At 44.0% G+C, this 13442-nt stretch overlaps 1 protein-coding gene across 4 annotated transcripts in view; it reads left to right on the top strand.

Annotated features, from left to right (window-relative positions):
• ZNF385A (zinc finger protein 385A) overlaps positions 1–13442 on the top strand; it is a 441621-nt gene that overhangs the window by 393000 nt on the left and 35179 nt on the right. For all 4 annotated transcript variants that reach the window (XM_040340751.1, XM_040340753.1, XM_040340752.1 and 1 more), the window contains one exon: positions 6288–6450. In XM_040340751.1, the coding sequence (XP_040196685.1) occupies positions 6288–6450 (163 nt within the window). The remainder of the gene's footprint in view (positions 1–6287; positions 6451–13442) is intronic.

Raw genomic sequence — 13442 nt, 5'->3', positions numbered from 1 at the left:
ACAGCCAGGGCTGCAAAAGTCTTAATGTGAAGCCACAGGGGATAGAGAAACATGTCAGAATGTTGACCCGCGGCCATGCTCCTTTCAAGCCATCCAATAGGCGTATTCATTTGTCTGAACATTTTAATGCATAACTGGAAAGTACGAGTCAATATAAGCAAGATACATTTACTGAATAAAGGATCTCACACCAAAGGTGTCTTTAAACCTCCAGCAATTCCGAGATCTCTCCAATAACTACGATTTTTTCCTGGTCCTGAGGGATAAATTCCTAGGTGTCATCACAGACTGGATATATACCAGAACACACATTTTGATTACATGCAGTGGAGTGTTATCACTGTTACTCAACAGATTTCAAATGTCAGTGCAATTTAACCTAACCTGGTTTACATCCTGGTAAATACAATGGTTAAAATCTTGATTGTCCAGATTACCATCTCCCAATTTTAGGCTTTGCAGAGCAGACGCTTTTGTTAGGCAGCAATTGTCAGAGGGTAGAAAATTATGTTACTTTCATCATCTCACTGTCATGCCCCATACACAAGTATGGGTTTCCTGGCGATAAAAAGTTTCCTGAGGGGAAAGCCAAGATTTTTCCCCGTACACACGGCTGGTTTTCCATGAGAGCTTTGGCCGGGAAATTTGGCCGTGTGTATGGTCCACGCAGTGTTTCCCATAGGAAAACTGCCGGGAAAAAGACCGCCGGGAATCGCGAAAGGAAAAAAAGAACATGTTCTTATTTTTCCTGCCAGGATTCCCGGCAGTTTTCCGTCGGGAAAACTGCCATGGAGCGTATACACAGCCAGTTTTCCCGGCCAAAAGCTGTCCCGACGGGAGAACTGGTCGTGTGTACGAGGCATCACAATTAGGGCTAAAAACATCAAGCATTATTTATGTTTAACATCACTTTTACAGAATAACATTTTTAGCACAAGGATTCATAAAAGTCTCGATCATGAATGTTCTTTTTTTTTTTTTTTATCAGAACATGGCTGGTGGCTATAAACTAGTTTCTTTCTCTTTTTTTTTTTTTTGTTATTGTTCATAAAGTTGGTAATGGAAATGCATCTTCTGTTTATGTAGCTATTCCCCAGATGAATGGTTTAGTAAAATAAAATGTTTGAACATTTGAGAGTCTGAGACAGATTCAAGTCGGTTATACATAATGCATCATAACTGAATGGCTTAAAGTGGTGTGAAGATAATGGTGATGGATAAAGAATGACTTAAGAGTGAGAAACTGTGAAAAGGCATTACTGAGCTGTCACTTGTGTTCATTTTGGATTGTTTGCAGTGAGTACAGGAAAGCTGTAATATAGTGCACTGTGTAACATCACCAGTGTGTAACATTGGAGCTACGGATATGGTATGTTGCCCGCAGCAACCAGCGAGCAGTTAAGATAATTTTCTGAGCTGCAATAGAAAATGACAGCTGGCAGATGGCTTGCCATAGGCACATGTTCCACTTTGCCATTATGGGACTCACATTGTCCATAGCAATCAGATTCCTCTTTTCTATTGAGAAAAGTATGACAGCTGGATTCTTATTGGTTGTTGCTGGCCACACCTCTACGTTCCCTCATCTTCATTTATTAATTATATCCAAAGTACATTTCCTTAATTAATACAGTTAGCTTGGTTGAATTTTGTTATTGAAAAAAGTTGTAATTCTCATTATAACAAACAACAAATATTTAACGCAAATTAAAAAGGGGTGAAGCTTGAAGCAGATCCTCGTTCACAATTGCCCCATAGCTTCCTTTTAAGCCTTCTCCTTTCCCTGTTAACCATTTGGAAATAGTTTATCTTAAAGAGGAGTTCCACCCAAATTTGGAACTTCCGCTTATCCCACTCCTCTCCCCCTTACATGCCACATTTGGCATGTAATTTTTTTTGGGGGGGGAGTGGGGGCTTCAGGAAGAGTGGGACTTCCTGTCCCACTTCCTCCTTCCTGTAGGCGATTAAGCTTAATCGCCTACAGGAAGGGGCTGCTGTAGGCGATCGCCTAGGACACGTCACAGGTCCTAGGCGATCTCCTGGCCAATTACACGGCACAGCGCCGGGCCGCGCCGCGCGCATGTGCAGTGCCGCTCGAGCATGGCGCAGTGGGTGCCCGGCCGTGAAGCCGAAAGCTGTCACGGCCGGGTGCCCACAGTGACAATGAAGACGCCGGCCGGGGAGGGGGGGAGAGGAGCGGAGCTGGAACGCTGGAGCAGGTAAGTGTCTGTTTATTAAAAGCCAGCAGCTACACTTTTTGTATCTGCTGACTTTTAATAAACATACAAATTGGCTGGAACTCCCCTTTAATTATACATTACAGGATGCAGGCTTGATATTCCTTTGCCCTGAGTTATAGGCTGGTACCTGCAGGTGATTGGACACTGGCAAAGCTTTGGAGGACATGCTCCCTGGGCATCCCCCTATAACTGTACCCCACTCTGTGGGTCTTATCAAGAAATCACTCTTACCTTACCTCGGAAATGAAAAATTAACAAAACAGATCCTACTATAGTGTGTATTTGCCAAAGTGATCCAAGTGATTTATGTCTGCTCTCTAATCCCTATGTCCATCAGTCACTTCTGCAAGTCTATGCCAACACCAAGCAATCCTGAGAGATGACTTTGCTTCCCTCCAGCACACAGCAAGTAACAGACAACCTTAGCTATGCATGCTTCTCTTTAAGACTCTGTAGCTATTAGGTGCTGATCTGACGAATGGTAAGCATCTGTCTCTGCGCAGATAGATTCTCACCATGCAGTTGATGGTGACAGTTACTTGAATTGTCTTCACTTATTGGTTGAACTGGTAAGAACAGGGACATACTGTACAACTGTAGCTAAGCTCAATCTGTTCTAAGTAACTGTTGCAGAGAACTTCTGCATGTGTAGATGTTTGATACAAATATATTAATAGCTAGATTCAGGTAGGGGCGCGTATCTTTAAGGCGGCGTAGCGTATCGTATTTACGCTACGCTGCCTTAAGTCAGATAGGCAAGTACTGTATTCACAAAGCACTTGCCTTCTAACTTACGGCGGCGTAGCGTAAATGGGGCCTGCGTAAGCGCGCCTAATTCAAATGAGGATGGGGGGGGCGTGTTTTATGTTAATGTTTGGTGACCCGACGTGATTGACGTTTTTTACGAACGGCACATGCGCCGTCCGTGTACATATCCCAGTGTGCATTGCTCCAAAGTACGCCGCAAGGACGTATTGGTTTCGACGTGAACGTAAATTACGTCCAGCCCCATTCACGGACGACTTACGCAAGCGACGTAAAAATTTCAAATTTCGACGCGGGAACGACGGCCATACTTAACATTGACTAGGCCAGCTATTTGTTGGAATAACTTTACGCCGGAAAAAGCCATACGTAAACGGCGTATCTTTACTGCGACGGGCGCACGTACGTTCGTGAATCGGCGTATCTAGGCTTTTACATATTCTACGCCGAACTCAACGGAAGCGCCACCTAGCGGCCAGCCTAAATATTGCACCCTAAGATACGACGGCGCAGGCTGTCGTATCTTAGCTAGGTTTAAGTGTATCTCAGTTTGAGAATACACTTAAACTTACGACGGCGCAGATTCAGAGTTACGTCAGCGTACTGATACGCAGGCGTAACTATCTCTGAATCCAGCTAAAAGTGTCATAAAACCAGGGCTAAGCTTCAATTATCCAGCACTCAGTTTTCCAGCAGCAGGCTGGGGAGTCTTGACTGGTACAGAAACGATATAGCTTTCCAATCATCCAAATTATCCCTTCTGCTGTCACCAAATGGCCCTGTTACAGGGAGAGTGTCACATGATTTTACAGAAAGGGACAGTTTGGAGTTATGCAGCAGTGCACACAGCATCTGAAGATTGATAGGTGTACATTAGACAATGATGGAGGTTCATTCTCATCAGAGGCGTCCCTAGGGGGGGGCCAGAGGGGGCCCTGACCCCCCCAACATCATGCTGTGCCCCACCATGTGCCCCCCCAAAAAAAAAAAAAAAAAAATTTTTTTTTTTTTTGCAATTTTGGTATTTTCCCCCCCGAGAGGGAGAGCGGCCCCAGTCAGCTCTGCTCGCCGACACTGCATAATGCGAGCGCTCACACAACCAGATATTCTAGCCTGGACTGTGTTTAAGTGTGTGCACTGCAGACTGCAGTACACTGTAATCACTGAACTACATTATCTCCATCCCTTCTCTCCCCCCCCATCTGTCTCCCTCCCCCTCTCCTGTTCTTTCAAAACATTCACAATTTACTTTCACTTTCAGTTAGGCAGATAATATACAATGCAAATTTCTTTCCTGCATCCACAGATTGCAGGAAAGAAACTTGCATTATTCCCCCATCAACAGACAGTGGTGACAGGGGAATATCCCTCCTGCCCAGCAATTGTATTCTCCCGACAAACAGTGATTATCACCAGTGGCTATACAGCAACCACTTGTGATAATTATAAGAGAATCTGCTCATTAATGGTTCAAATCTCAGCCAGTTTCTGCTGAACCAGCTGAGATTAAAACTGTCTATGGCTGGTCTTAGCTCTTAGGCAGCCCATACATTGATTAGCACTGTGGAGTGTCGGCTTCCTGGCGTGATCGGGCATGTGGGATTTCAAACACACCCGAGCCCATCTCTATTGGTTGTAGACAGTTGAGCTCCCTGCAGGTTGCTTAGCAGCAGTGGACCCTTCTCTGACATGCTGATCGGGATGCAATCCAGGTGATGCTCTTAATCAAATCCTAGTCATAAATATCAGTGATTTTATTGATCAAAGCCCACACTTTACAGGCATAGAGCCCACATGGCTGCTGATCATACGGTTGATTATATTTATGTGGTTGTACTCTTGATGCTAATAAATACTGGCCCAGATTCAAGAAGCAATTGCGCCCGTGTAACCATAAGTTACACGGCGCAATTGCTTACTTGCTCTGGTGTAACGAGTGCTCCTGATTCAGGAACCTCGTTACACCGACTGCAGCCTAAAATCTGCGCGGCATAAGGCTCTTATGCCTCGCAGATTTTAGGCTGCATTCTTGTGCTTGCCGATAGGGGGCGCTCCCATTGTGATCAGCGTGTAGTATGCAAATTGCATACTACCACTGATTCACAAGCTTGCGCGGGCCCCGCGCAAGCCAGGTACGGAGTTTCCGTACGGCAACTTTAGCGCAAGGCTGCCCCTTCTAATAGTAGGGGCAGCCAATGCTAAAGTATAGCCGGCCTTCCAGCGACGTGAAATTTGAATTTCACAGCATTTGCGTAAGTGATTCGTGAATGGCGCTGGACGCCATTCACGTTCACTTTGAAGCAAATGATGTCCTTGCGACGTCATTTGCCGCAATGCACGTTGGGAAAGTTTCCCGACGGAGCATGCGCGTACAGCTCGGCGCGGGAGCAAATAAAGCGCAAATCTACTTGAATCTGGGCCACTGTGTTTATTAGATCTGACTGGGAGCATCACCTGGATCACATCCCAATCAGCATGTCAACAGAGAAGGTTATACAGCATTACTGCTGCTAGGTGACCAGCTGGGGGCTCGGCTCTCTATAACCAATAGTGCCAGCCTTCCCCTGCATGCACCCATAATGTCACCAGCACTAGGTCCTAATAGACTGCCGCCGCTGCCAAGGAGACAGATGCCAGACCAGCGCTGTAAATAGCAGGGACATGACAGCAGGGGATCCCCACTGTGGCAGAACACCAGGGCCCGGTGGCAAGACAACCTTTGCAACAATGATAGTTCTTCCACTGCTTTGGACCCTTATATTTTCTTGGTGTGCTGGTGACATATATTTCTTGTTTTCTGCCACCCTGGGGGCCCCAGTATAGTAGGAAGGGAGCTCACTGCAGAACATGTGAAAGGGCCCATAGTGGGATCGTAGTAAAGGGCCCCAGGATATATATATATATATATATATATATATATATATATAATTGCATTTTATAGTTGGCCCCCCTACTTTTGTCCCTGTCCCCCCATGTGCCCCCCCTAAATATGAAAGCTGGAGACGCCACTGATTCTCATGCATTAGAGGTTCCTTTCTCTGTAATGTATTTAATACCAGCAAACAGTGCATTTCACGTAAGCATGGTCTGTGCTGCCTTTCTAGCATCCAGATTACAAAATGTAATGGAAAATGACAATTGGCAAATAAAAGTTTGAACGCAATTGGCTGATATAATACAAAGCAGACGGTTCTTTTTTGTATTTTGCATTTTGATAAGTGAGGTATTTTCTGACAGTATGGAAAATTCTGTTTAGTAACTGCTTATCTTGTTTCTTTACAGAGTCAGGCTGAGGCTCATTATAAAGGGAACCGGCATGCTCGGAGAGTGAAGGGAATCGAGAATGCAAAGACTCGACAGAAAGAGGGAACGCAAGATGGAGACAGAAACACCCCTCTAATCAGCCCCGTGCCCAGTGCCAGTGAGAGTGACACCGACAGCAAAGGTGACTGAGAGAGATATAACTTTAGATTTTCTTTCTTTGCTCATCTATGTCAAAAGAAATGTTGTTGTACTTACCTGCCAGCATAATGTGCACATGCTTCAAGTAATGTCATTACCTTTCATTGTCAAAACGTTTATCCAGTTTACTGGTGAGGTGTTTAGACAGCCTCCTCAGGTGTCCAAATGATGGATTATCTGACATGATTAACTGTGTACTCCTTACAGATGCCGAAATTGAATATACAAACATAAAATTGATTTCTGCTTTTTACAATGAATTACAGATCATATGTACTGTCCAAATTCTGTTTGATCACAGTAATCATTTATAGTCCAGTGCTTCTGTAGTGCTACCCCAGCATGAGAGTTATTTTCCTAGTAATTGCACAGCAGCCAGACACACCATTCTGGTCAATCTCTAAATTGCCTTTAGTTATACTTTAATCAAAAGAAATTAGCTAAGAAACAATGTGTATTGGTTAAAGCAAACATACTGATCAACTGATACCTTCTTAACGTAATTAGAAATATTTTATAGTACAAGGCTTGTCACAGTTACCCCTAAATCAAGTTTGGTCTCCACCCAGAAAGTAGCTGCATCAATCACCTTGCAGGTTGACAGACAGACAGGGAGAATGCAGCTCAGCTAAAACCAGGATTCTGGTACCAGCAGCTATGATGGCACCTCATGGCAAAGAACTCTCTGATGATCTGAAAAGAAGAATTGTTGCTGTACATAAAGATGACCAAGGCTATAAGAAGATTGCCAAGACCCTGAAACTGAGCTTCAGAATGGTGGCCAAGACCATACAGAGGTTTAACAGGACAGGTTCCACTCAGGCCTCACTGTGGTCAACCATAAAAAAAAACAGTGCATGTGCTCAGCGTTATATACAGAGGTTGTCTTTGGGAAATAGACGTATGAGTTCTGCCAGCATTGCTGCAGAGGTTGAAGGGGTGGGGGGTCAGCCTGTCAGTGCTCAGACCATTTGCTGCACACTGCATCAAATTGGTCTGCATGGCTGTTGTCCCAGAAGGAAGCCTCTTTAAAAGATGATGCACAAGAAAGCCCGCAAACAGTTTGCTGAAGACAAACAGACTAAGGACATGGATTACTGGAACCATGTCCTGTGGTCTGATGGGATTAAGATAAATTTATTTGGTTCAGATGGTGTCAAGCGTGTGTCACGGCAACCAGGTGAGGAGTACAAAGACAAGTGTGTCTTGCCTACAGTCAAGCATGGTGGTTGGAGTGTCATGATCTGGGGCTGCATGAGTGCTGCAGGCACTGGGGAGCTACACTTCATTGAGGGAACCATGAATGCCAACATGTACTGTGACATACTGGGGTAGAGCATGATCCCCTCCCTTCAGAGACTGGGCCGTAGGGCAGTATTCCAACATAACGTCCCCAAACACACCTCCAAGACGACCACTGCCTTGCTAAAGAAGCTGATGGTTAAGGTGATGGACTGGCCAAGCATGTCTCCAGACCTAAACCCTATTGAGCATGGAAGAGGACTCCAGTGGCAACCTGTGAAGCTCTGGTGAACTCCATGCTCAGTGCTGGAAAATAATGGTGGCCACACAAAATATTGACACTTTGGACCCAATTTGGATATTTTCACTTTTGTACTCACTTTTGTTGCCAGCGGTTTAGACATTAAAGGCTGTGTGTTGAGTTATTTTGAGGGGACAGCAAATTTACACTGTTATACAAGCTGTACACTCACTACTTTACATTAAAGCAAAGTGTAATTTCTTCAGTGTTGTCAAATAAAAAGATATAATAAAATATTTACAAAAACGTTAGGGTTGTTCTCACTTTTGTGAGATAATGTAACTGGGCATGTGGGATGTGGCGTTTGTCTACATATTAAGTGCTACATTGTGTCCCTCTTTCCCTTCTCAGAAAGTTGGGGGTATGCTTTACATACTGTATATTAAAGCAAAACTAGCATCAGAATACTTACCTCCTCTCCAACGTTCCAATATCTGCAAGGGGTCCTTCGCTGGCATCTTCTTCCTGGCTTCATCCAGGTGGTCTTTGTCCGACTTGATTGCCCAGTGCAGGATGATGTAGCTTCTCCACATGTTCAGAAGTCAGTCATCCCGGTACACAGGATCCATGGCAGCGACATAAACTGAGCTGTACTTAGTTCCCACCTCTAAACTTTACTGTTGGTATGGAGAGTGTTTTTGGGGTGATGTGCGGTGCTATTTGAACTCAAAACATGGTGTGTGTTATGGCATCCAAAGGGTTCCATTTTGGTCTCATCTGACCAGACTATATTCTCCTATTATTTCACAGACTTGTCTAAATGTTGTGCAGCAAACTTCAAACAAGCTTTTTCTTTAGCAATGGAGTCTTGTGTGGTGAGCGTGTATACAGGCCATGGTGGTTGAGTGCATTACTTATTGTTTTCTTTGAAACAATTGTACCTGCTATTTTCAGGTCTTTCTGAAGCTCTCTACAAGTGTTCCTTGGGTCTTGGACAACTCTTCTGATAATTCTTTTCACTTCTCTGTCAGAAATCTTGTGGGGAGCACCTGGTCGTGGCCGGTACAATTCTTTACACTTTGGGATTATGGCCCCAACAGTGCTCAATCCTTCTGTAACAAATGTCATCAGTATGTTTTGCAACAACAAGGTTGCGAAGGTCTTGAGAAAGCTTTTTGCTTTTACCCATCATGAGATGTTTCTTGTGTGACACCTTGGTAACGAGGCACCTTTTTATAGGCCATCAGTTGAGACGGAACAAGCTGATATTAATTTGCACTGACAAGGGGCAGAATTGCTTTTTAATTACCAATAAATTTCAGCTGGTGTCTTGGCTTTCCATGCATTTTTGCACCTCCCTTTCTTCAATTATTTTTCCCTGTATCATGCCATTTTATTACAGATAAATACATTTCTGAACTTGTTTGTTTTGGTTTCTTTGTATGTATGAATCGCATGGGTTGTTACCGAAATGTGGTGACAATTTTATGTCAATAGGACCTTTAGAAATATATTTACCTAGAAAAAATGTGACGTGTTTAATACTTATTTTACCAGCTGTGTAAATATATATAAGGATAGATAGATAGATAGATAGATAGATAGATAGATAGATAGATAGATAGATAGATAGATAGATAGATAGATAGATAGATATCTGCCATTGTGATTATCTTGGCAGCTGGAAATATATAAATGGCCCAGCTCCAGTGTAGTGATCAGTAGACAGCTCTCTCTGCTATAGGGATAGCCTGTTCGGTTAACGGTTGAATTGAAATATGACCACCACCAACAACATCAGATCTGTCAGGGCATATACAAGATGATATATTAGCTTGGAGGTAATGTCTGTTATCATCTACTCCTAGCAGGAAGTTATTTCATTTACTCTCATCACAGAGCAGGGGGATCCATCATTCTGGCACCTGCATAGATAGGATTTTTTTCATCACTGTGTATTTCCCACCACCTGAGAAATACACACCGTCTGTGTTCTGTTATTTATCTTTGTGACGGGTCCCCTTGTACTCAGTGTTTTACATGGTCATAGTCTCCTTTAATCACTGCATCAAAGTGGCATCTGGTCTATGGGACCCATCCTTTGTTTAGAAGAGAGTTATCATGTCACTGTGACATGTTACTGAGACTTCAGTCTGACAATCTGCCATTATTAGTATATAAAAAATACAGAAATCTACCAAAAAACTCTAAAAGACGAGCATTACTGGGTACATTTTTTTGTTGCCAAGTTTGCTGGAGTCTCTTGATGGGGGAGACACCAATCCCCTTTAATAAGTCAGTGTAAAGAGAAATGGCGAGATATAAACTTTTGTAGGATGCATCTGTGTTCAGATTCCATAAACATTGTTTTAGCAGGTTTCGTGTAAAGAAACTCAACTGTTAGGTCCCTTTCACATGGGATGTTCAGAGTGGGGGGATGACATCTGTATCTACACAGTTTCTGCAAAGCGGACACGGACAGAGCCGCTCTGCTTAATGGGCGACCGGTGGTAAATAGACTTCCCAACTAACCAAAACCTCCTCCACATCCCCAAGACCGGCTACAAAACAAAAGGAGAACGAAGATTCGCAGTCCAAGGACCATGGCTATGGAATGCTCTATCGGCAGACATCGGTATGGAAGAAAACCATCTGGCCTTCAGGAAGAAGCTTAAAGGGTTAGTAAAGGAAAAAAATGTTTTCCTTTAAATTAACAAACATGTTATACTTACCTCCACTGTGCAGTTCGTTTTGCACAGAGTGGCCCCGATCCACGTCTTCTTGGGTCCCACGGCGGCTGTCTCTGGTCCTCCCCGCAAGTACTGACCACAGTCATGCGAGAGAGCTTGCATGGTGGTGAGTAATTGCGGGCGCGCTCTCGTGATACAGCGAGCGGCCATAGCCGCTCACTGTATCACTCAGCCCAGCCCCTGGATCTGATTGACAGCAGCGCCAGCCAATGGCTGCGTTGCTCTCAATCCATCTGCTCTAGCCAATCAGCGGCCAGGCTGAGTGGCAAGGAGGATCTCGGGACCGCGCGCAGGACTTTTGAGGGGTCAGGTAAGTATAACGGGGGCTCAGGGGGGGGGGGAGCGGCAGCATCAGATGTTTTTTCACCTTAATGCATAGATTGCATTAAGGTGAATTTTTTTTTTACTTTACAACTCCTTTAAGACCCACCTCTTCTGAAGACACAAGGACGAGACGAGCGAGAAAGCACCTTGAGGCGATTTAGTTGGCATTTGTAGCGATATACAAGTTACTCACTCACTCACTGACTCACTTCGCTTTCTGTTTACACACAACTACTTCTAGTCCAATCCGCCTATATGGAAATTAATGTATCCCCTTGTTTTTAGCGATCCGGAACAATCGGAGGTAGGCGGGTGTAAGTAGACACAAGTCCGTTTACACCCATTGACATGCAGACCTGATCGGAATGGCCCTGTGAAAGGGGCCAAAGGGCCCCTAACCTCAACTCTAATCAACACCTTTGGATTGAATTGAAGCAAAGACTGCAAGCCAGGTCCTCTTATCCAACATCAGTCTGTGACCTTACAAATGCTCTTTTTGCTAAATAGGCACAATTTCCCACAGATATATTATAAAGTCTGTTAGCCCCCTGAGATGCTGTTAGCCCCCTGAGATGAATGGATCAACTTCACATTAATTTCCATGGTTTTAGAACAGGATATATAACAAGCTCTTATGGGTGCAATGGGCAGGTTTCCTCAAACGTTTGGGCAGAAATTATAAAGCTTGTCTGAGCTGTTAAAAAAAATGGGGGTGGGAAGCTGAAGTTACACACTGAAGACCTCAGTGGAGAGCTCTGACAACTGATTAGAGGGAAGGGACACACCCTCCTTGATACAGCACACAGCAATAGAGCTGGGGTTGTCAATTATCGAGAGGTCCCTCCCCTGTCACCATTCATTCTGATAGCAGAGGAATGAGGCAGCAGACAGAAATTACACTGAGTGCTCTTAGTAAACACTATAGCGGGATATGTTTTGTTCATATTTCGTGTCTGAGGTTTATAATCACTTTTAAAAAAAGTAGAACATCAGGTGCATGTAAACTGATACTATATAGATTTAGGGCTCTTTCACACGGAGCGGATCCGTATTGATCTGCTCCGTTAGCCCGTTTGGCTCAGTGGGGATTCCTCCGTAAATCCCCGCTGAGCTGTCGGCGGACAGGGCGGTCCCCGCACACAGTGCAGAGACCGCCCTGTCTCTCCTCTGCTCTCCCCTATGGGGAATCGGATGTATACGGACCATGTGTCCGTATTCATCCGATCCGTTACGCCGGACGGAAGAGAAATAGGGTTTTCTTCCGTCCGCAAAAGCGGATCTTTGCGGACGTGGATGGTTGCGGACGTTAGCGGATGCATCATCCGCTAACGTCTGCAATCCCATAGGGTTACATTACAAGTCCGTAAACGGACTTGTAATAAACGGACCGTTTGTCCGTAGGTGTGAAAGGTCCCTAACTGATATCATTTTGTATCCTGATTGCAATTCTAGTTTTTATCCAGAACAGGAAGGGAGAATCGCTAACCTTTAAGGGTTAATTGCTCTTCCAGCTGTGGCTACTTATCAGATGTTGGATAGGTTCCCTGAGAAAAAGATCTACTAAAAATTCTTGAAAAGTCTGTTTCCCAGTGTACTATCCTCTAAATTAGAAGAACATATTATAACGTGCCTTTGTTTGTACCTTATGAAGAATGTGCGTCTGATTACATCTGATTGTCTATAATGGGGTCTGTCTACCTGTACATGAAGGATTTTCTATTCTCCAGGCCAATTAGCAATCATTTGTGCTGAACAATGACTTTCACACATCCAACAGCAGTTCTGCGCATGTACACCCTTTGCTATAGATACATTATGAAATCAGCGATATTTTTAGCCATGGCATATGGCTGTTATAAGTAATAAAATGGTATTTTGCCAAAAACTGTCTCCGAACCAAAAGCGTACATGTGCGAAAACTGCGTGCCTTCATTCGTACGCAGCCGAGCCCATGACTTGTCCAAACACTTTTACGGCATTAACTCTTTAAATGGCTACGCGGCCTGCCAAGATCTGTAGACACATTGCCCGATGCTCCTTCTGGCAGGCAACAAGTTAAAAAGCATAAAACATTTTATAGCAAAAGGATCATTCTTCCATTTCAGCCTAAAAGAAATTATTCCAGAATGTTTCTGCATGCCAAGATTGCATGCTGGTGTATTATTCCGCGTCCACAGCTTGCGTATAGTTTGAGAATGAATTAAAATGCTGGTCCCAGTAAAAGTGATAACTCAGTTTTGGCTGGATGCTGCTCCATTCAGTCCTTTCCTAGATTTTCAGAACATTCGGGGACCCCAGCTGTGAAATCTTGCCCTAAGGTTTTATTTCTGGCCCCTGCTTTCTTCTGGATTTTACTATACACAGAACAATGTTAAACTCAACATCTCATCATTTTTTTAAATGATGTGATTTTTTTGG

The sequence above is a fragment of the Rana temporaria genome, chromosome 2 (assembly GCF_905171775.1).
Source record: "Rana temporaria chromosome 2, aRanTem1.1, whole genome shotgun sequence".
In the NCBI taxonomy this organism is placed as follows: Eukaryota; Metazoa; Chordata; class Amphibia; order Anura; family Ranidae; genus Rana; species Rana temporaria.
Note: the sequence above shows the minus strand (reverse complement) of the source record. Positions and strands in the feature narration are given on the sequence as shown.